The sequence below is a fragment of the Palaemon carinicauda genome, chromosome 18 (genome assembly GCF_036898095.1).
Source record: "Palaemon carinicauda isolate YSFRI2023 chromosome 18, ASM3689809v2, whole genome shotgun sequence".
Taxonomy (NCBI): Eukaryota; Metazoa; Arthropoda; class Malacostraca; order Decapoda; family Palaemonidae; genus Palaemon; species Palaemon carinicauda.
In genome coordinates this window covers 61,785,773-61,808,233 of record NC_090742.1, presented here as the reverse complement: position 1 = coordinate 61,808,233, position 22,461 = coordinate 61,785,773, and the positions used below count along the sequence as shown (strand labels likewise).

Here is a 22,461-nt window from a genome sequence, read left to right as displayed (position 1 = left end):
TTTACCCAATAACTATCCATTATTAACCATTAAACAAAATATCTAGTTATCAGCATTCCAGTGTAAACTAAACAATCTGTCTTTATTTTTATCTGGATCGTCGAGACAGAAATACACTTCTACCAATAATAATCTGTGAATGTGCACAAGGATCAGTCATACATTCGGACGAGTGGCCGGCATATAGCACCTTGTATTCTCATGGATTTGTACACTCCACTGTTAACCATCAGCGGCATTACGTCGACCCAAACACTGGAACGCATACCCAATCAATTGAAAGATCGTGGTTAGATTCAAAATCAAAATTTTGCGAACGATGAGAGGTACTGCTAAACATATGCTTCAGTCACATCTGGATGCATACTGTTATAGAATGATGAGAAAAGAATGTGTAGATTTATATTCTGACTTTTTAAATGATATTAGAAAGGTCTATCGTTAAATGTCTTGATTTTTACCTTTTCCCATTTATGCTATCGTTAAATGTCTATTATTTCCTTTTTAAATTTTTCATTAAATATAGTCGATAATAAATTCTTTTTATTTTTATTTTGTCTATTTTTTTTTCCAGGTAGATCACATACCATGAACAGTAGATTAATAGTAGATCACAAACCGTCGGTAGAACACATATTGGAAGAGCACCAGAAAAACTGTGTCATGTCTAAAACTTTAATTTCAGAACAGAAGTTATAAATGATCACGGATAACTACTGCCGAATGAGCATTCCAAAAACTGAATAGGCCTACATTAAGGATTTCAAGAGGAAACTGAAGTCTTTCTTGTTTTCTAAGTACTTCGATGAGGTGACTTTGACAACACCCATAAGAAGTCTGTGATACGCTAAACACCTAGGAATGTAGGGCCAGAGCAGCCGCCCTTATAATAAGCACACAAAATACAGTATTTCGAAAAATATATATTATGATAACAGTGACACGGATGCAGGATGCCCACAGCTCAAGGACACGGTTCCCGGCTTCCCGCCATTTATCCCACGAGTCGAACAAGCGGTAAACTCTCCCAACAACATTATCTTATTCATATTTTCTTCCCTCGAGAAATAAATCTCTCCCAAGTCACTTAACTAAATGGTTAGTACTAGTAGACAAATATGTTATGATTTCAGATGAAAAAAAAAATCAATAATATTAAACACTACCATATCAGCTGTCTTAAGCTGCGTGGGGCTATAAGGTTGAAAAGCATTGTAAGAAGATATGATTATGAGCTTTACGTATCCTCTTCTAACACGCAGCAACAGGCTGTATTCTAGAACTCGCTCAACTACCGGTTCGTGGCCCAAGACAGCCAATCAAATCTCAAGTTGCCCTTTCTCTGGATCTGATTGGTCGAACCATCATTCGTGAACGAGAACTCTGAAAGTCTGTATAGTTTGTTTTGTTTAGGCGCCAGTGCGCCACCTTGCTCCTTACCGATTACTAAGACTCCGAGTACTGACCTACTACAACAAACAGGATTCCAGAAGTAGGACTATCTATCTGCCTCGCATCTACCACGTTCAGCAGAGTCTGAGCATTCACATTAGCAGTGAACTGAGCAGATTCAGCAGACAGCAGTGAACTGAGCAGTGTCGGTTAAGAAAAGTTAACAGTTTTCTCGATAGTGAATGTGACTCCTTCGTTGGATTGTGTTGCTGTTGTGGTGAGCGTCAGACCGATTTAACCGTAGATGTACGTATTTCAACAATGCATTATTATTGTTTTAACTTTAATGTAGGTAGTAGATTGGCCAGGGCACCAGCCACCCGATGATATACTACCGCTAGAGAGTTATGGGGTCCTTTTGACTAGCCAGACAGTACTACACTGGATACTTCTCTCTAGTTACGGTGCTCTTTCATTTTGCCTACACATACACAGAATAGTCTGGCCCATTTTTTCCCATTCTTTTCTTTCCTCACACACTTAACAACACTGAGATTACCAAACAATTCTCCTTCTCTCAATGGGGTTAACTACTACACTATAATTTTTCAGTAGCTACTTTCCTCTTGGTAAGGGTAGAAGAGACTCTTTAGCTATGGTAAGCAGCTCTTCTAGGAGAAGGACACTCCAAAATCAAACCATTGTTCTCTAGTCTAGGGTAATGCCATAGCCTTTGTACCATGGTCTTCCACTGTCTTGGGTTAGAGTTCTCTTGCTTGAGGGTACACTCGAGCACACTATTCTATCTAATTTCGCTTCCTCTTGTTTTGTTAAAGTTTTTATAGTGTATATAGGAAGTATTTATTTTAGTATTGTTGCTCTTCAATATTTACCTTTTTCCTTCTTGCCTTTTCTTACTGGGCTATTTTCCCCGTTGGGGTCCTGTGCTTATAGCATCCTGCTTTTCCAATTAGGATTGTAGCTTAGTAAATAATAATAACGTTTACCTACAATCATGTCTAGAATTATACCTCTGCGATCTGAATTGTGTTTAAGGTAACTAAACCCTTTTCTAATTTAGACATGTTTCAAGAAATTTAGGAAATCTTTAGTTGACTATATAGCTTATGCAATGTATTATTATTATCATTATTATTATTAAATGCTAAGCTACAACCCTAGTTGGAAAAGCAGGATGCTATAAGTCCAGGGGCCCCAACAGGGAAAATACCCCAGTGAAGAAATGAAATAAGGAAAAATAAAATATTTTAAAAATAGTAACAATATTAAAATAAATATTTCCTATAAACTATAAAAACTAGAACAAAACAAGAGGAAGAGAAACTAGATAGAAAAGTGTGCACGAGTTTACTCTCAAGCAAGAGAACTCTAACCCAAAGCAGTGTAAGACCATGGTACAGAGGCTATGGCACTACCTAAGATTAGAGAACAATGGTTTGATTTTGGAATGTCCTCCTAGAACAGCTGCTTACCATAGCTAAAGGGTCTCTTCTACCCTTAGTTACGAGACTGTTTGTTTACATTCGAATGTTAACCGAAAAATAACTAAGATTAAAGAAATAATGATAATATTAACTAAAGAGTTGTGTGGATTCGTGTAAAAATAGGGTTTAAAGATTTACATGAAATCTCAAGATGAAAAACATTTAGTTATGTGTGTGAAACTGTGTAAAGTGGATATTACTGTGCACTTCATTTTCAAAATAGGCAATTATCATCACCATTATTATTATTATTATTATTATTATTATTACTTGCTAAGCTACAATCCCAGTTGGAAAAGCAGGATGCTAAGCCCAGGGGCCCCAAGAAGAAAAATAGCCCAGTGAGGAAAGGAAACGAGGAAAAATAATATATTTTAAGAACAATGACATTTAAATAAATATTTCCTATATAAACTATGAAAACTTTAACAAAAAAAGAGGAAGAGAAACGAGATAGAATAGTGTGCACGAGTGTACCCTCAAGCAAGAGAACTCTAACCCAAAGCAGTGTAAGACCATGGTAGCCTACAAAGGCTATGGCATTACCCAAGACTAGAGAACAATGGTTTGATTTTGGAGTGTCCTTCTCCTAGAAGAGCTGCTTACCATAGCTAGAGTCCCTTCTAGTCTTCTACCCTTACCAAGAGGAAAGTAGCCATTGGACTATTACAGTGCACTAGTTAACCCCTTGAGAGAAGAAAAATTGTTTAGTAATCTCAGTGTTGTCAGGTGTATGAGGACAGAGGAGAACCTGTAAAGAATAGGCCAGACAATTCAGTGTATGTGTAGGCAAAGGGAAAGTGAACCGTAATTAGAGAGAAGGATCCAATGCAGTACTGTCTGGCCAATCAAAGGACCACATAACTTTCTAGCGGTAGTATCTCAACGGGTGGCTGGTGCCCTAGCCAACCTACTATCTGATAAGCTATAAAAGATGAGTATTTAAACATTTATATAAACATGTTTAAGATAAAAAAAAATCAAGAACTAACATAAATGTACGGAATATAATAGATGTGTGTGTGTGTGTATATATATATATATATATATATATATATATATATATATATATATATATATATATATACTGTATATATATATAGATGCAGCTGTGAAATTCAAACTTTCGTAGTTTGAGATGTACAGTGTTAAGAGTACTATTAAATCAACATTAAAAAAAACTCGATTCCTTGGCCAACTGAACATTCGAACTACAGAATGTTAAAACATGCAATGCGTTGGTCAGGCGAAGATTTGAATTACAGTTTAAGAATACAAATACATTTGTCTGGTGAACATCCAAACTACAGTATATTATAAATATATAATACATTCAAGCAACAGTATAAAAAAGTAAATTATACTTTGGACACATGAATATTCAAACTAGAGTGTATTAATAACTAACACTAATTGAAAATTCAAACTATATTATATTAAAAATAAAATATTTTTGCCAAGTGAATATAAAAAAAAATCTGTTACCTTGACCAAAACGATGTCCTGAACACATTCTGGTGTTGTAGGTAGCCCGAAATATACGTAAATGTATGGCCAGAGGTGAGTTGAAGATATTTCCCGCCATTCTAGCGTCTATCAAGAAAGATTTAAGGCCAAAATACCTCAAAATATCTTCTTCTAGCTTCTCTTTCAAACTGCTGCGTTCAATCTGTAAGTCAATAATTCAATTTTAGTCAGTGATAAAACAAAACTTCTATAAGTCACTCATTCAATTTTAGTCAGTGATAAAACAAAACATCTGTAAGTCAATAATTCAATTTTAGTCTGATAAAACAAAACTTATGTAAGTCAATAATTCAATTTTAGTCAGTGACATAACAAAACTTCTATAATTCAATAATTCAATTTTAGTCTGATATAACAAAACTTTTGAGTTTCGAAATAAACTATAATGATTATGTTAAAAAATTTATAGAAAATATATTTTGCTTATATGATCCTTGTTTCTATGTGACAGGTTGTATTATGAAAAATTGAGTCTGGCGTTTGTGGTTATTGAAAGACTGTTGTAATGGTCAGTAATACATAAGCAAGAGGAAAGAGATATCAAATTTTAGAGAGAGAGAGAGAGAGAGAGAGAGAGAGAGAGAGAGAGAGAGAGAGAGAGAGAGAGAGAGAGAGAGAATTATAATTACGATTAAAGCATAGTCTATGATAAGCCTCGCATGTGCCAAATGTAAATGAAACGTCTAATGCAGTATCAGTGTTATTAAGGAGAAATATGTGGCACCAATGTTATCTCTTATAAGTCTTACATTCTGTGTCATGAATCACAAGTTAACCCCCACACCATAAATTACAAAAACTTAACTGTGCTCCTTCTACCTTTATCACAAATTCTAAAATTTGTACCATATATTACTATTACTTTGTTTATTGTCTTGTTTCTTTTCCTCACTGTGCTATTTTTCCTTATCGGAGCTCTTGGGCTTATAGCATCATCTATTTCCAACTAGGGTTATAGCTTAGTTTGTAATAATAACAATAGCTAAACAACAACCCTATTTGGAATAGCAGAATGCTGTGCTACCCTCAAGATGTAGGCCCCAAAACATTTAATAATAATAATAATAATAATAATAATAGTAATAATAATAGCTAAACAACAACCTTTGTTGGAATAGCAGAATGCTATGCTACCCTCAAAATGTAGGCCCAAAACATTTCATCATAGAATGCCTGTTTTTCTTATACCAAATTACATTAGACTAACCTCATTTACTCCCATTTCTTCAAAAAATAGTAAAAGACTAACCTCAATTACTCCAATTTCTTCAAAAATGATAAAAGTATCAGTGACGTTTCAATCATTGCTTAGAGCAAACGTCCACAATAACAAACAAAAACTTTTGTTATGAGCAATGGAACCGGGTAGCACCTGTTTTACTGGTATTCCAACCATCGTACAATAATAAAAAATTGTCGTGGATGTGATACGCTGTTTGGAATCTGGGAAAGCAGTGTCCGAAACTTGTGGAAAAAAAATTGGTGGGAACATATGAATGAGAAAATCGCGTATTTAAATATAAATAGCCGATTTTATTGGATAACGTGGCAAATTGTCTCAAAACCTAGATGATGGTTTTGTTATAACACTATACGATACGATACTTGTGAAATTCGAGTAGGCTTTTAGTATCAACGAACTAAAAACTATAGATTATCGTACATCGGCAACCAGGATGAAATTCCTGTAAACTTCTTTATGGCATTAAACTCAAGAGCAAGTAAAATATGAGGGAAGTATTTCAAGTAAAACTATTTAAATTAATATTATAATTTAAAAGTGGTTATTCAAGTAATAACAGTTTCTTTAATAAAATAAATACGTTTTTTCCCTTAATCATTAGGTTGGCCAGGGCACCAACCACCCCTTGAGATACTACCGCTAGATAGTTACTGGGTGCTTTGACTGACCAGACAGTACTACAGTGAATCCCTCTCTTTAGTTACGGCTAATTTTTCCCTTGCCTGCACATACACCGAATAGCCTGGCATAGTCTTTCCATATTCTCCTTTGTCCTCATACACGTGACAACACTGAGATTACAAAGAATTCTTCGCTCAAGAAGTTAACTACTGCACTGTAATTGTTCACTGTTCAGTGGCTACTTTCCTCATGGTAAGGGTGGTATTAATATCATTATTTGTTTAGCTACAACCCTATTTGGAAAAGAAGGATGCTATAAGTCCAAGGTCTCCAACAAGGAAAGTGGCCCAGTAAGGAAAGGAGAGAAGTAATGAACGATTAAAATAAAATATTTTAAGAACATTAAAATAAATATTTCCTAAACTATAAGAACCTCAAAAAAAAAAACATACATACATATACCAAGGCACTTCCCCCAATTTTGGGGAGGTAGCCGACATCAACAATGAAACAAAACAAAAAGGGGGACCTCTACTCTCTACGTTCCTCCAGCCTAACAAGGGACTCAACTGAGTTCAGGTGGTACTGCTAGGGTGCCACAGCCCACCCTCCCACATTATCCACCACAGATGAAGCTTCATAATGCTGAATCCCCTACTGCTACCACCTCCGCGGTCATCTAAGGCATCGGAGGCAGCAGCAGGGCCTACCGGAACTGCGTCACAATCGCTCGCCATTCATTCCTATTTCTAGCACACACTCTTGCCTCTCTCACAACTATCCTCCTATCACCCAGAGCTTTTTTCACTCCATCCATCCACCCAAACCTTGGCCTTCCTCTTGTACTTCTCCCATCAACTCTTGCATTCATCACCTTCTTTAGCAGACAGCCATTTTCCATTCTCTCAACATGGCCAAACCACCTCAACACATTCATATCCACTCTAGCTGCTAACTCATTTCTTACACCCGTTCTCACTCTCACCACTTCGTTCTTAACCCTATCTACTCGAGATACACCAGCCATACTCCTTAGACACTTCATCTCAAACACATTCAATTTCTGTCTCTCCGTCACTTTCATTCCCCACAACTCCGATCCATACATCACAGTTGGTACAATCACTTTCTCATATAGAACTCTTTTTACATTCATGCCCAACCGTCTATTTTTTACTACTCCCTTAACTGCCCCCAACACTTTGCAACCTTCATTCACTCTCTGACGTACATCTGCTTCCACTCCACCATTTGCTGCAACAACAGACCCCAAGTACTTAAACTGATCCACTTCCTCAAGTAACTCTCCATTCAACATGACATTCGACCTTGCACCACCTTCCCTTCTCGTACATCTCATAACCTTACTCTTACCCACATTAACTCTCAACTTCCTTCTCTCACACACTCTTCCAAATTCTGTCACTAATCGGCCAAGCTTCTCTTCTGTGTCTGCAACCAGTACAGTATCATCCGCGAACAACTGATTTACCTCCCATTCATGGTCATTCTCGTCTACCAGTTTTAATCCTCGTCCAAGCACTTGAGCATTCACCTCTCTCACCACTCCATCAACATACAAGTTAAACAACCACGGTGACATCACACATCCCTGTCTTAGCCCCACTCTCACCGGAAACCAATCACTCACTTCATTTCCTATCCTAACACATGCTTTACTACCTTTGTAGAAACTTTTCACTGCTTGCAACAACTTTCCACCAACTCCATATAACCTCATCACATTCCACATTGCTTCCCTATCAACTCTATCATACGCTTTCTCCAGATCCATAAACGCAACATACACCTCCTTACCTTTTGCTAAATATTTCTCGCATATCTGCCTTACTGTAAAAATCTGATTCATGCAACCCCTAGCTCTTCTAAAACCACCCTGTATTTCTAAGATTTCATTCTCTGTTTTATCCTTAATCCTATTAATCATTACTCTACCATACACTTTTCCCACTACGCTTAACAAACTAATACCTCTTGAATTACAACACTCATGCACATCTCCCTTACCCTTATATAGTGGTACAATACATGCACAAACCCAATCTACTGGTACCATTGACAACACAAAACACATATTAAACAATCTCACCAACCATTCAAGTACAGTCACACCCCCTTCCTTCAACATCTCAGCTCTCACACCATCCATACCAGACGCTTTTCCTACTCTCGTTTCATCTAGTGCTCTCCTCACTTCATCTATTGTAATCTCTCTCTCATTCTCATCTCCCATCACTGGCACCTCAACACCTGCAACAGCAATTATATCTGCCTCCCTATTATCCTCAACATTCAGTAAACTTTCAAAATATTCCGCCCATCTTTTCCTTGCCTCCTCTCCTTTTAACAACCTCCCATTTCCATCTTTCACTGTCTCTTCAATTCTTGAGCCAGCCTTCCTTACTCTCTTCACTTCTTTCCAAAACTTCTTATTCTCTTCATATGAATGCCCCAATCCCTGACCCCACCTCAGGTTAGCTGCCCTCTTTGCCGCACGTACCTTGCGCTTTACTTCCACATGAGGAGGAGAAATATTAAAGAATAGAGTACCCGAGTGTACCTTCATGCAAGAGAATTCTACCCCAAGACAGTGGAAGATCATGGTACAGAAGCTATGGCACTATTAAAGACTAGAAAACAGTGTTTTTTTTGGAGTGTCTTTCTCTTAGAAGAGTAGCTTACTATAGCTAAAGAGTCTCTTCTACCCTTACCAAGAGGAAAGTAGCCACTGAACAATTACAGTGCAGTAGTTAACCCCTTGAGATGGAAAATTGTTTGGTAATCTGTGTTGTCAGGTGTATGAGGAAAGAAGAGAATGTGGAAAAAAAATAGGCCAAATGATTCGTTGTGTGGGTATGTAGGCAAGGTAAAAATTACCAGGAACCAGAGAGAGGGCTCAATTGTATACATTTAATACACAGCCTAACCTTAACTTGCCTTATTGTAAATGTATTACGATTGACCATATTTTAATGTCTACATATGCTACCGGGTGTGTAATATTGTACTGAATCGTATATTTACCCATTGTACTGTGTAAAGGAAGAGGGCTTTCTCCTTCCGAGTAACGATATGAACAAGCAAGATTAATAGGAATTAATACAAATATGTGGAAAATTACAAGGTGAAAATAATAGTACTGTACACTAAACAAATGACACTTAAACCCTCCAAAATACGAAGTTAATTCCCGTTGGGTGACTCTAGTTAGCAAATTACAGTAGTTCGGTGGCACTTGATGCACTCATGGTTTTAATAGTGGGCTGCTTTCCTGTCTTTCCTTTAATATATTTGGTCCCTAGATTGTTTACGCTGTACTGCATCATGGCAGTTACTTTTTCATGTGTTCATTAGCTTTATATAGATTGTTCCTTGTGGCAGTTTGGGGCAGCCCCGCAGCTTTTAAATTAGTCAAGTGTGTTTACTCAATCGCATATACAGAAGAGAGTGTCATGCGATGTATGGCCGAAAACCTAGCCAATCTGGTATGAAGATAATGCAAGACCATGAGGAATTGGAATTCAATGAATTGAGTAAGGTATAAATTATGAAGTCTAACTGGTTTTAATTTAAATAATTACTTAAAAGTTGTGCGATGTTGGGGTGTAAAGCATGTGAATAGCAGTTAAACTGTGTGAACGGAAGGGGAACCTAAGTTCGGAGCCTCATGTTTGGGCACAGAATTAACATTGTAAGGTTGATTTGTTACTACATGTCAGTACTCTTTCTGTGAAATTGATGGAAAATCTATAAATGGAAGTTTATTCAAGGAAAATAATGAGGTTTGGGGGGCAGAATTTTCTTATCACAAGGTAATTTTTTTTTTATATAATTTTCTTGATGTTAATGAAATTGACTTGATTAGGAAATGGTGGATTATATAGTCGAGACATTACTTGATGATCGGGTCCATTGTGTGAGGCAAAGCCTCAACTAAACATTATAAGAAACTGGGCTTTTGGGGGCCAAAGTCCCACTAACAAATTAAAAAACAGGGATTTATGAGTGGAGCCTCACTTTCTAAGAATTTCTATTATGCATTTTGTTAGCTTGAATATGTGGAGTTAAGATACTTGATGATATAGTACTGTAACAGGCAATGATACGTAAGGACAGGTCCCCATATTGACCTCGAGTTCCTCTTCTATTCTATACACCTCCATCAGTTTTCCCCAGTTCATAAAAAATCTCATTGAAGCATGGGTAACTTTTTGAATTTTATTTGCCCTCTCAATTGGTTTAGATTTCTTTACTACAATTTCTTTTTTTTTATCTTTTGCTGTAGGTACCAGGAGAAATGTTGGCGAGATCATTAATGGCTACTGGAATATCAAGTTAAACTATCATCTCTTCATGGAGCAGCTCTAGGAATTAAATTCTTCATTCTTTTGAACGGTAAAGCATGATTTTGACCCTCTCTCTTCCCAATTGTCACGAATCAGTCTGTAGGCTTCACTTATTCAAATGTTTTACCAGATGAACTAAGATGGAATGCTACTGTCCATATCAGTGATCTCAATCTGGCATCTTGTGTTTAGTTCCAAAGTAAGGTCTAATATCAATGATTTCAACAGTAATAAGTAGCGTAGCAGCTCACACAATGGACCCGATCATCAAGTAATGTCTCGACTATATAGTCCACCATTTCCCAATCAAGTCAATTTCATTAACATCAAGAAAATTATAAAAAAGAAATTACCTTGTGATAAGATAATTCCAATTTAACTTGGCTATCCACTTTTGTTCAGCATTTAGAATTGGCCAGGTAGTCCAGAATACGAAAATTTCAAAACCGTAGCCACCTTTTCTGTATCTGATGTTATGCTGTGTAATAAAGAAGAAGCAAATAAGACATGTGATAATATGTTACAGAAAAAAGGGTTTATTTTAAGCAATATTTCTTGGCTGCAAAAAAGGAAAAAAAAATAATTTTAAACCATATCTGCTGGGTGTAAGGAATTTCGTTAATTTGATTTTTTTTCATGTAAAAATATTTGTTAGTTAAACCTCTCCTACAGATTGCAATGGGTTATAGTAGATTTTAAATCATATTTCCTGGATCAGAGAAGATCCCACATCCCCTGTCATACTTACATTTTCCTGATTTTGACCAAATAAAAACTCCATCCACTCTTGACAATGAAAATTGCATTCGAAAGTATTAGGCTCTTGACAATGAAAATTGCATTCGAAAGTATTAGGATTTACTTCATTCTTCAGAGGTAGAGATTTGTCTCCCAAGTAAATTCTTAAACCTTTTACATATGTTTGCATTAGTAAAGGTTTCAAGGTTCTACTTTACATGATTGTTGATTTAAGTACTCAGGATATTCTCATGTTAGGCCTCAAACATATATTTGTTCCGACACAATATACTCAGCGAGAACCACTTTCTATAGGAGAGTCACTTGACCTCTCAATCTCGACCAAGATTTTCCCGCGTTATCCCCCTATCTCGCTCCATATAGTTTCTACCCCCGCCACCAGGATACGCCCTGCGGGCAGGATTAGGGCAGGTCACTGCCTTCCCGGGTTAGCATCCCCATTAAGTTCTTGGTCGTGAGATGTGAAACATCTCACCCTCTCGCTTAACTCTCGATCCTTTGGCGCGTTGTGATTCCACGTGTTTCCAGTGTGGGGACTTGTGTTTTTTCTGCGTAGTGCGTTTTCGCAAAGTGTTCTCATTACGTTCCCCTTGAGTATATCTAGTGTTCCTGTAACTCGATAGTGTTGGCTCTTCGTGTGCGAACGATGGAGCATGTGCGTCGTTGCCCTGGTCTTAGAGCAGGAAAGTCGTGTGGGGCTTTCCTCTCTAAGCCAGAAGTGGACCCTCATTCCCTTTGTTCCACGTGCAGGGGTAAAGTTTGCTCCTCCTCGGACACGTGTCCGGAGTGCGTAAGTTGGGACGGCATACAGTGGGTACGGTATAGTACCAAGAAAAAGAAGTCGTCTCGCGTTCCCCCAAGAAAGTGAGTGGCGTATCCTCGTTACCGTCGGTCGATGATCGGTCTGACGAAGCCTCGGCCTCTCCGTCTCCTTCGCAGAGGAGCGGACATCAAGCCCCCAGTGTTATAGTTAGCCATAGTGTTCTCCCCGGTGAACCCAGTGTGAGGGAAGAACCAAGGGCTGGCCCCTCTGGAGAGAACGGAAGGGCCGCTAGTGCTTCGGGGGAATCGGGCCACGTGGCAGGGGATCACGCTTCCTCAGAAGACCCAGTGTGGGGCAGTGTTGCGATTTCTGAGTCCCCCCCGCCCTCGTGGGCCGGTGCGTTGGGTTCTCCCCCTCCAGAGGACAACCACGCTAGAGTTCGCCGCCCGAGTAGCAATGCCTTCGGGTGGAAATTGCCGAAGACTCCGGGGAGGTCACCGCTAAGGATGGACATGTCCCTGGGCCCCTGGCCTCCTAGCAGGGATGGAGTAGACACAGTGCCCTCGATCTCTACAGCAGTTCCCGAGGACTTCCTTCAACATCCTGTCTCGGACGATCGACGGCGAAGAGCCTCCCCCGCGCATCACTCGAGCAGTCGTTACGCGAGGAACGTGGCGCCCTCAGACTCTTCGGAGGCAGATTCATCCTCCGGAGGAGAACGCAGGGGGAAACGACACCGGAAGAGAGAGCGGACCAATAGTGATCGTTCCCGCTCCAGGTCGAGGTCGCGGCACAGCAGGAAGCGCCCCCACTCTCACTCCCGTAAGTACAGGAGGGATATCTCTCCCGGCGGCAAATGGGTCTACGTCCCTTCAGGAGAGTCCAGAAGGCACCGCTCTCCAGACTCTCGGTCCAGTGAACGAGCCTCTAGGTTGTCGCTGCCTACGCACAGCCTAGAACCGCTCGACCTGCCACGCAGGAAGGACCCCGCTCTTAGGCACAAGTCCTCGAGGTCTCCGGTTCACCCCGCCCAGCGGGGGGAAACGCGCTTCCGAGAAGGCAGCCCGACCGAACCAGCCCAGCTGGGGCGGTCGTCGAGCAGGAAGGACCGGTTCCCGGGGTCGGGTCATCCCGCCGGGACCGTGTCCTCCTCCTCCAGAGCCTTGGGGCAGTCGAAGGTCCTCCCCGAGCCGGTGACTCCCGCCCTACGGCGAGACCCACCCGCGTACGGAGCGCTCTACGGTTACGGGTCGTCCTCCCTGGAACCGAGAGGAGAACGCCCTGTCTACTGTCCAAGCACGGCGCCCCCACACCAAGCCGAGGCCTCGGCCGACGGAGGCGAGGCTTCCCCTTCGGAGGACTCTGCATACAGAAGGGTGGTAGGTCTCATCAGAAGGCTCCATGGAATTCCAGAACCCTCGGCGCCTAAGGTGAATGCCTGGAGGTCGAGCCTCCTGAGATACACTCACTGTGACGCCCTGCCGAAGTCCTCCCTGGCCCTTCCTCTCGCCCCAGACCTAGTACTGGGACAAGAATACATTGACAACTTGGTGGCCAGCAGTGCGGAGGCCCCCAAGTCCCAGAGTGCCTCCAAACTCCTCCAAGGTCTCAAACCACAGGGCAAGGTTTATATCCCGGAAGGACGGCGCCCAGGTCCCTGTAGGGTGGACCCAGCCTTGGACATCCTGGGACAAGGCGGCTCGGACGAAAGGGCCTCTTCAGCCCCTGTGTCCTTCTCACCCACTGAAGCCGGCATGATGGAGGAGATGTCAAGAGATCTTGTGAACGTCTCCTCATGGCTGGACTGGTGGGCCTCCACGCTGGTTAACGTACAAGCCTCCACAGACCCCGACGATCCTGAGCAACAAGGTCTCCTGACGGACCTTCTCACCTCCGGGGGGAAAGCCCTCAAGTTTATGGCTTATCAAGCGCTCTCCTTGACGGCCAACTGGGTCCTTAGAAAACGGGACACAGTACTTTCTAAGTTGGCAAGGAAAATCCCGGACAGAGAGGCCCGAGTGGTTCGTAGCCTACCCCTAGGAGGTGAGTCGCTGTTCCCGTTGAAGGAGCTAGAAGTGCTAATGGAGAAGGTGTCCAAGAGGAGAGAGACCAACGCCCTCAGACAAACATCCTCCAGGAGGCCTCCTTACAGGAGATCAGTCTCGGATAGTGCCGTGACTCCTCAGGCCACCCCCAGCTCTTCGAGGAGGGACGCCCCCTCCTCCTCCTGGACAACAACTCCACAGCCCTCCCGCAGGGGAGCACCAGTTTCTGCCAGCTCCTTCAGGTCAGGTTACTCCGCCTCGAAGAGAGGCAGATCAGGCCGCCCCTCTAGGAGAAGGTAGAGGGAGAGGCCCCCTTACTCCCGCCCAAGCCTCGGGTTGGGGGATGCCTCAGACCACATTGGCAAGCATGGAAAACGCATGGGGCGGATGCTTGGACGGTGTCCGTCCTGAAAGAAGGCTACAGGGTCCCCTTCATAGCGGATCCACCCCCTCTTATTCCAGCCACCCAGACAGAATGGTTGGCTCCCAGGGACCCGTTGAAAAGGGCCTCCCTGCAAAAAGAAATTTCCTCCATGTTGGAGAAGGGAGCCATGGAAGAAGTCCTTCTCCCAGGGCCAGGCTTCTACAGCCGCCTGTTCCTGGTGGAGAAAGCAACGGGGGGGTGGAGACCGGTGATAGACCTGTCGGCCCTCAACAAGTTCGTCAAGAAGACGAACTTCAAGATGGACACCCCATAATCCGTCCTGATGTCCTTGAGGGAGAAGGATTTTATGATGACGATCGACCTCAAGGACGCGTACTTCCAGATTCCGGTCCACCCGTCGAGTCGTAAGTTCCTCCGGGTAAAATGGGGCTCCCAGATCCTGCAGTTCAGGACCCTCTACTTCGGCCTGTCGACGGCCCCTCAAGTGTTCACGAGGGTCTTCGCGACAGTCTCAGTATGGGCTCACGAACGAGGTATCCGCGTCATCAGATACCTGGACGACTGGTTGCTCCTTTCCAGCTCAAAGGCCGTCTTGGAAGAGCAAGGGAAGGACCTCCTCCAATTCTGCAGGAGTCTGGGAATCATTATCAACCTGGAAAAATCGAACCTAACTCCATCCAACAGAATGGGGTACTTGGGTATGACGTTGGACACCGTGCAGGGGAAGGCCTTCCCCTCGGAAGACAGGATACAGAACCTCATCAATATCATTCAGCCGTTCCTGTCGGAGCTTCCCAGGAGGGCGAAAGACTGGCAGAGGCTGATAGGTCACCTGATCTCATTAGAGAAACTGGTTCCCCAAGGGAAGATACGGCTCAGGCCCGTGCAATGGAACCTCAAGGCTCTATGGTCCCAGACAGGCTCTCAGAAAGCGTTGATTCCGGTCCTTCCGGACACGAGAGCAGCCTTAAAATGGTGGCGATGCCAGTCGAACTCCCTCAAGAGGATGCCCCTCGGGTCCTGTCCCCCCGAGTTTCTCCTGTTCACAGACGCCTCCAGCCTAGGGCGGGGAGCCCACCTGCGGGAGGAAACAGCAAGCGGTACCTGGTCGGAGACCGAAAGGCAGCTCCACATCAACGTCCTGGAGCTAAAAGCAGTACAGAGTGCATGTCTGCACTTTGCAAGTCGGTTGAATGGAAACACCGTGGCCCTAATGTGCGACAATGCCACGGTGGTAGCCTACATAAAGAAGCAAGGTGGCATGAAGTCGAAGGAACTGTGCGACCTCAACATAAACATCCTGCATTGGGCGGACGAGCACCAGGTGATACTTCTAGCAAGGTTCATCCCCGGGAAAAGAAACGTGCTAGCCGACGGCCTAAGCAGAATGGGTCAGATAGTAGGGACGGAGTGGTCCCTACACCCAGAAGTGGCCAGACTCATCCTTCAACGCTGGGGCTCCCCGGTGATGGACCTCTTCGCAACAAAGCTCAACGCCAAGCTACCGGTCTATTGCTCCCCGGTACCAGACGAAGGAGCAGCCCTAGAAGACGCCTTCCAGCACAAGTGGGACAACCTGGATGTATATGCCTTTCCCCCCTTCACGCTGTTAAGGCAGGTGCTCAACAGAGTAAGAACCTCCCAAAACCTAAGGATGACTTTGGCAGCGCCCTGGTGGCCGGAGAGAGTGTGGTTCGCGGATCTAAAAGACCTGGCAAGCCATCCGCCTTGGCCTCTGCCCCCCAGGTCAGATCTGCTGAGTCAACCTCACTTCCTCAAGTTCCACGACAACCCTCTCTCTCTTCGCCTTCACGCCTGGAGACTATCGAGCGGCTCCTGAAGAAGGAGGGGTACTCCTCCGCCACAGCTAAGAGGATGTCCCTATACCTAAGAAAATCCTCTACCGTGGTCTACCAGGCGAAGTGGGGCGCCTTTACGAAGTGGTGCGCGGCAAAACACATAAGACCTCTTAAAGCCTCGGTCCCTGACATAGCTGACTTTCTCGTGTACCTTAGGGATAAAATAGGGATGTCAATCCCAGCTATTAAAGGAGTACGAGCAGCCTTAGGCCAAGTCTTTCTCCTGAAAGGCATCGACCTGGGGACCTCGAGACACATAGCGATGCTGATTAGAAGTTTCGAGCAGTCCTGTCCTCCTCAAGCCAGGAGAGTGCCCAGATGGGACCTGGCCAAGGTTCTGAAAATGCTGTGTCGTCCTCCCTTTGAACCCCTCAAAGATATCGGGGACAAAGATCTCACCCTCAAGACAGTCTTCTTGCTAGCCTTGGCTTCAGCTAAGAGAGTAGGGGAGATCCATGGTCTGTCCTACGACGTGGCACACTCCAAAGGGTGGAGGGAGGTACCCTTCAAGTTCGTACCCTCCTTTGTAGCAAAGACTCAGAACCCAGCAGTCTGGGACCCGAGGTTTGAAGGTTTCTCAATTCCGGCCATCCCCAAGACAGGCAATACGGAAGACCTGAAGTTATGCCCAGTCAGGACGCTCAGGAAGTACCTGGAAAGGACGGCTCATCTCCGCCCAGGTGCCAAGAACCTCTTCGTCTCTTCAGGTGTTAGTAAGAAGCAAGTCTCCAAGAACACTATTTCCTTCTGGCTGAGACAAGTCATCACTAGGACTTATGAAGAGGACAAGGTGGCAGTACCGGGCACTCCCCGCCCCCATGACATCAGAGGCCTGAGCACTTCCTTGGCCTTTGAGAGAAACATGGCAGTGGGGCAGATCCTACAGGCCGGCACTTGGTCACACCAGTCGACCTTCACGGCCCACTATCTCAAAGACTATTCAAGAAAGTCTTTGGATGGATTCTCCATTGGGACAGTCATCGCCGCCCTCCAAGCTGTGTAGCGGCAGGCTAGAAGACGTCCCCAACAGTGAATAGACTCGTCCCTACTTCTTCAGGAGAAGATTCAGTAGAGATGTTAAGAGGTAAGTCTTAAAATATAAGCGTATGGTTTCCGCAGTTACCCTCCATCCGCTCTCTCTACCCCCGCATTCCGTAGCCCTCCAGGCACTATGTGCCAGGCCAAGTGGCAGAATGGCTCTCCCGCCTCCTAAGGTGTAAGTCTCCTATAGAAAGTGGTTCTCGCTGAGTATATTGTGTCGGAACAAATCAAAAATTTTAAACAATTTTTATTTTTCCTAACATACTCACCGAGAACCACTTTCGGGTAATGGCCCTCCCGTCCGTCCCCGAGTGCCATTCTTCCATTGCCGAGCTGGGCTAAACGTCGAACTTAATGAGGATGCTGACCCGGGAAGGCAGTGACCTGCCCTAATCCTGCCCGCAGGGCGTATCCTGGTGGCGGGGGTAGAAACTATATGGAGCGAGATAGGGGGATAACGCGGGAAAATCTTGGTCGAGATTGAGAGGTCAAGTGACTCTCCTATAGAAAGTGGTTCTCGGTGAGTATGTTAGGAAAAATAAAAATTGTTTAAATTTTTATATTTTTCTTTGCAGATTACATCTATTTGTCAGGATGAAGGATATGGTAGTGCACCCACCTTTGAGAAACTGACGGGGAAATATCACATAGATACTCGACCTTGAAAAGGACAATCAATTGTTGAAAAAGACTTTTCTAGGAAGAATTGCACATCTTACCATGTCAAAACAAATTCAAGATGTCATTCAAAATGTTGAGCATGTGCCGTCTGATGAAGGAACTGAGGCAGCGAGACGGTGTACGCAAGGAGTCTTGTTTTGTGAGCCAGAAATGCTTGGCACCTTCTACACTACACTCAGAATCTCAAGTACAGCCCAATCCTGTTTGGACACATTCTTATCAACTGCCAGACACAAGTGGGAGGAAATCACTCCAAACTATGTCATCACAAAGTAAATATCTAAATGAACATGATGCATTACCAAAATCACCAGTATATCCAGAGCATAATTTTTCCAGTCACAATTCACAACAGTTGCCAAGATTGCCCCGTCAATGTCCAGACCCATTGGCCTACCCACAGAAACCCTTTACGTGTAATGGTGACACTAATCATTATGATTCTCATTCTTGGGTGACAAATCGAAAGGACTCTTCTTTAGTAGAAATAATGCCAACAAATGATGCAAGACTTCATAAAGTTTCTGAAGAAAAAAAAGTATGCATACCTAAACAACTGCAAACATTCTGTTTTGCTTGCAGAACCATGGTAAAAGGGGAAAAGATCCTCCATCATTTGCTTTTTGGATATATGAAATGTCAAAAATGTAACCTGCATATTAGAAGTTGTAAAGAGTTTGAAAAAATTAATGAAGAAAAACATCACGGCAAGAATGCACTTGATGAAATGCATGATTTGATGTTTTGCAATCCTGACATCTTTGACTTTTTGTCCTTCCAAATATGGCAAAATTCGTACGATAGAGCCAAAGGGCCTCCGTTATCAAACCACAACTTGCTTGAAATGCTTACATATTTGAGAAGTTTAAGACTATTGTTCAATGTGAAACCTTGGGGATCAGTACTTAGAAAGTGTGAACTACATGCAAGCAACTACTGTACATTACCCTCAAGTAATATTTGTTCAGATTCAAGCATAAAAAATGCAAAAAGAAAGCAAGCCAGTGAAGAAGGCATGTATGTTGCTCTTAAACCAAATAACTTGTCAGAGAACTTTAATGCATCTGATATAAACATGCTTGGAGAGACAATTTCATGTTCTTCAGAAGGCAACACTAATACAAGCAATGTAAAAGGAAAATCTAAAAGCTCGGTAAATTCAGAGCCACGCATCATCAGTGCATCGATTGTGGAAGAAAGAAGTAGAGGTTCTGTTAAATCTAAGGTTGGGCCATCTGTTGAGTTAGTTGTTTCTAAATGCTTGCCCAGATCAGAGTCTTCCTCCTTCAATTCGTTTACCAAAGGAATAGGCTCTAAAGATGTGATAAAATCTCAGACATGCTCCATCAGTGCACCTATTGTGAAAGGGGATCCTAAGGGCCCGTTAAGATCCTCTGTGAAAGTTGATAAAAGATTTAGGGAAAGAAAACTAAGAATACCAATTCTTCAAAAAGGAGGGAGAATATTAGAAATAGGAACCAATGAAGAAATGAGTGTTAAAGTTATTAATGACGAATTCAAGGAAGGGAAAGTGCCGATCCTAAAAACCTCTGCAAGAGAAAAGACCTCTGAAGAACAAGAAAAGACTGACGGTAGGAATGCCGTTGAAAACAGGGATTGGGAAAACATCGAAGCTAATGGTCTTACTGAAAATGTAGCCGAGTTTAGCAATGCTTTGAATATTGTCAAGGAAGATATACCAGAATTGAATGAAATAGAAACAAATTTGGACATTGAGAAAAATGAGTATTTCGTGGAAGATTCCTGGGCAACTACAGAATTACAACCATTCACAGAGTTCATTACATGTAATAACACGAGTACTGTCAGGGGATGTGGCAGTCAGTCTCGTAGTTATTCGTCAGATGAAGAATTATTCTCCCAAACTGAAATGAATAAGAATAGTAATTCCCAGAAAAAGTTTGATGCATACATTGACTTTCTTAATGGAGAGAGTGACTCTGACGCAAGTAGTAGCATTTCCCAAAACCTGGACGGCAGAAGCAATTATTCTCAGAATTCTGAAAACCTGAATCTACCAACTTCCTATGATCCATCACCTCTTTGTAAACCAAGTAATCTTTGCTGTGATGAAAAGCAACTCTTAATCAGCTTTCAGACTGTGGAGACATCAGGCCTAGCTAATGTGAAGTGTCCCGAGGAATGCCCCATGTGTTATACAGTGTTGTGCCCATCAAGATTTCATGTAAACCTAAAAACTTTCCATTTGACCTCACGCTGTCTCGGATGTGGTCTGTTTATTACCATAACGCTTGGTGACTGCGAAAACCCGAACAACACGAAAAGAATCTATAAACGTCCAGGTCCAATGAGTAAGACTAAATCTCTTCCTAGCAAAATAGGCAAAACTTTCAAATTAAAACAGATGAACAAGTATAACATGTAAATTCCTTAGAATGTTGGGGGAGTTTTAAGTGACATGTACCTCAAGAAGGTGACATAAATAATTTGCACAATCTGAAGGTTTCCCACAACTGCAGTCTGGAGTTTATAGAACCAGGAATAACATGGCTAGCCTAGTCCAGAGGGATAGGAGTGTTTTGTTCTGGAAATAATCTCTGAATGCAGTTTTTTTTTTTTTTTTTTTACATATCTATGGAATAATAAAACAAAAAAACTAGTGTTACTAGAAGTGATTCTTATACCAGAAAAGCTCACTGGACAAGTATTGTAGGCTTTTCATTAATTATATGTGATGTGATAGGCAATACTGAATGGTTTATTTACTATTTAGCCTTCGATTTTACTGGGGCTTGCTTCCTTTTCTCCGTTTTGCTATCCAACCACAAAGTTTTTCTTCACAGTGCTCAACCTTAAACCACGTGAACTACAACCAAAGACTGAGATTTTCTGTTGAATTTTACTTAGATGAAGACGGGTTATATTTTTAATTTTGAAAACTTTCTCAGGTATATCACAAGTTTGTGTATTGAATAAAGTATTGTGTGTTTTTATTTACAAAAGTGTGTTATTTGATATTTTGATAGATATTGAAAATTAACTAATTTTATAATAAATCTTTTTTATTCAGTCATTTATTATTGTCAATACCCAATGTATTTTATATACACAGTATATATATATATATATATATATATATATATATATATATATATATATATATATATATATATATATATATATATATATATATATATATATATATATATATATAACATATATAATATATATATATATATATATATATATATTCCTTTGTGCCTTATTTTAAATTGAAAAAAAAATAGAAAGACCTAAAGCTTTCAATGTTTGAGAAATGTAGGCCTACACTTGTAAGTCAATTTTTAGACAACAAATACTCTCACTGTACAATTTTGAATGTCCTCCCGGTTCCAGCTCCTGGCCATATGGCATAGAATCTAATTACAAAAATTTAAGATTTCAAGGTATTTCTCCTAACAATATTACTAGCTAAGCTAAAACTCTAATTGGAAAAGGAGGATGCTATAAGCATACGGGCGCCAACAGGGAAAATAGCCCAGTGAGGAAAGGAAATAAACTACATATTACCAGCCAAGCTAAAACTATAACTGGAAAAGGAGGATGCTATAAGCATAAGAGCGACAACAGGGAAAATAGCCCAGTGAGGAAAGGGAATAACCTACATATTAATATTACTAGCCAAGCTACAACCCTAGTAGGAAAAGCAGGATGCAATAAGCTCAGGGGCTCTAACAGGGAAAATAGTCCAGTGAGGAAAGGTAATAAACTACATAATATTATTACTAGCCAAGCTACAACCCTACTTGGAAAAGCAGGGTGCTATAAGCCCAAAGGGTCCAACAGGGAAAATAGCCCAGTGAGGAAAGGAAATAAACTACATATTATTACTAGCCAAGCTACAACCCCAAATGGAAAAACAGGACGCTTAAGTCCAGGGGCTCCAACAGGGAAAATAGCCCAGTGAGGAAAGGCAATAAACTACATATTATTACTAGCTAAGCTAAAACTCTAATTGGAAAAGGAAGATGCTATAAGCCCAAGGGGTCCAAAAGGGAAAATAGCCCTGTGAGAAAAGGTAATAAACTACATAATATTATTACTAGCCAAGCTACAACCCTACTTGGAAAAGCAGGGTGCTATAAGCCCAAAGGGTCCAACAGGGAAAATAGCCCAGTGAGGAAAGGAAATAAACTACATATTATTACTAGCCAAGCTACAACCCTACTTGGGAAAGCAGGGTGCTATAAGCCCAAGGAGTCCAACAGGGAAAATAGCCCAGTGAGGAAAG

General features: G+C 42.0%; 2 protein-coding genes across 5 annotated transcripts in view; one reads left to right on the top strand and one right to left on the bottom strand.

The window, feature by feature from the left end:
- Positions 1-4,520, bottom strand: part of LOC137657842 (uncharacterized) — a 272,649-nt gene extending 268,129 nt beyond the window's left edge. Inside the window, 1 exon segment of the mRNA XM_068392431.1 lies at positions 4,383-4,520. The gene's annotated coding sequence lies outside the window, so the exon portion shown is untranslated.
- On the top strand, positions 1,449-21,191 carry LOC137657843 (uncharacterized). Of its 4 annotated transcripts, none has more exons than XM_068392433.1 (3): positions 1,449-1,669; positions 10,595-10,704; positions 18,083-21,191. In XM_068392433.1, the coding sequence occupies exon 3, from the start codon at positions 18,247-18,249 to the stop codon at positions 20,593-20,595; it is 2,349 nt and encodes a 782-aa protein (XP_068248534.1). In that variant the 5' UTR covers positions 1,449-1,669; positions 10,595-10,704; positions 18,083-18,246; the 3' UTR covers positions 20,596-21,191. The 4 variants fall into 4 exon arrangements, with proteins under 4 accessions (XP_068248534.1, XP_068248533.1, XP_068248536.1 ...); XM_068392432.1 differs by having other exon boundaries at positions 1,449-1,698; XM_068392434.1 differs by lacking the exon at positions 1,449-1,669 and adding an exon at positions 9,757-9,847.
- The last annotated feature ends 1,270 nt before the right edge of the window (positions 21,192-22,461 follow it).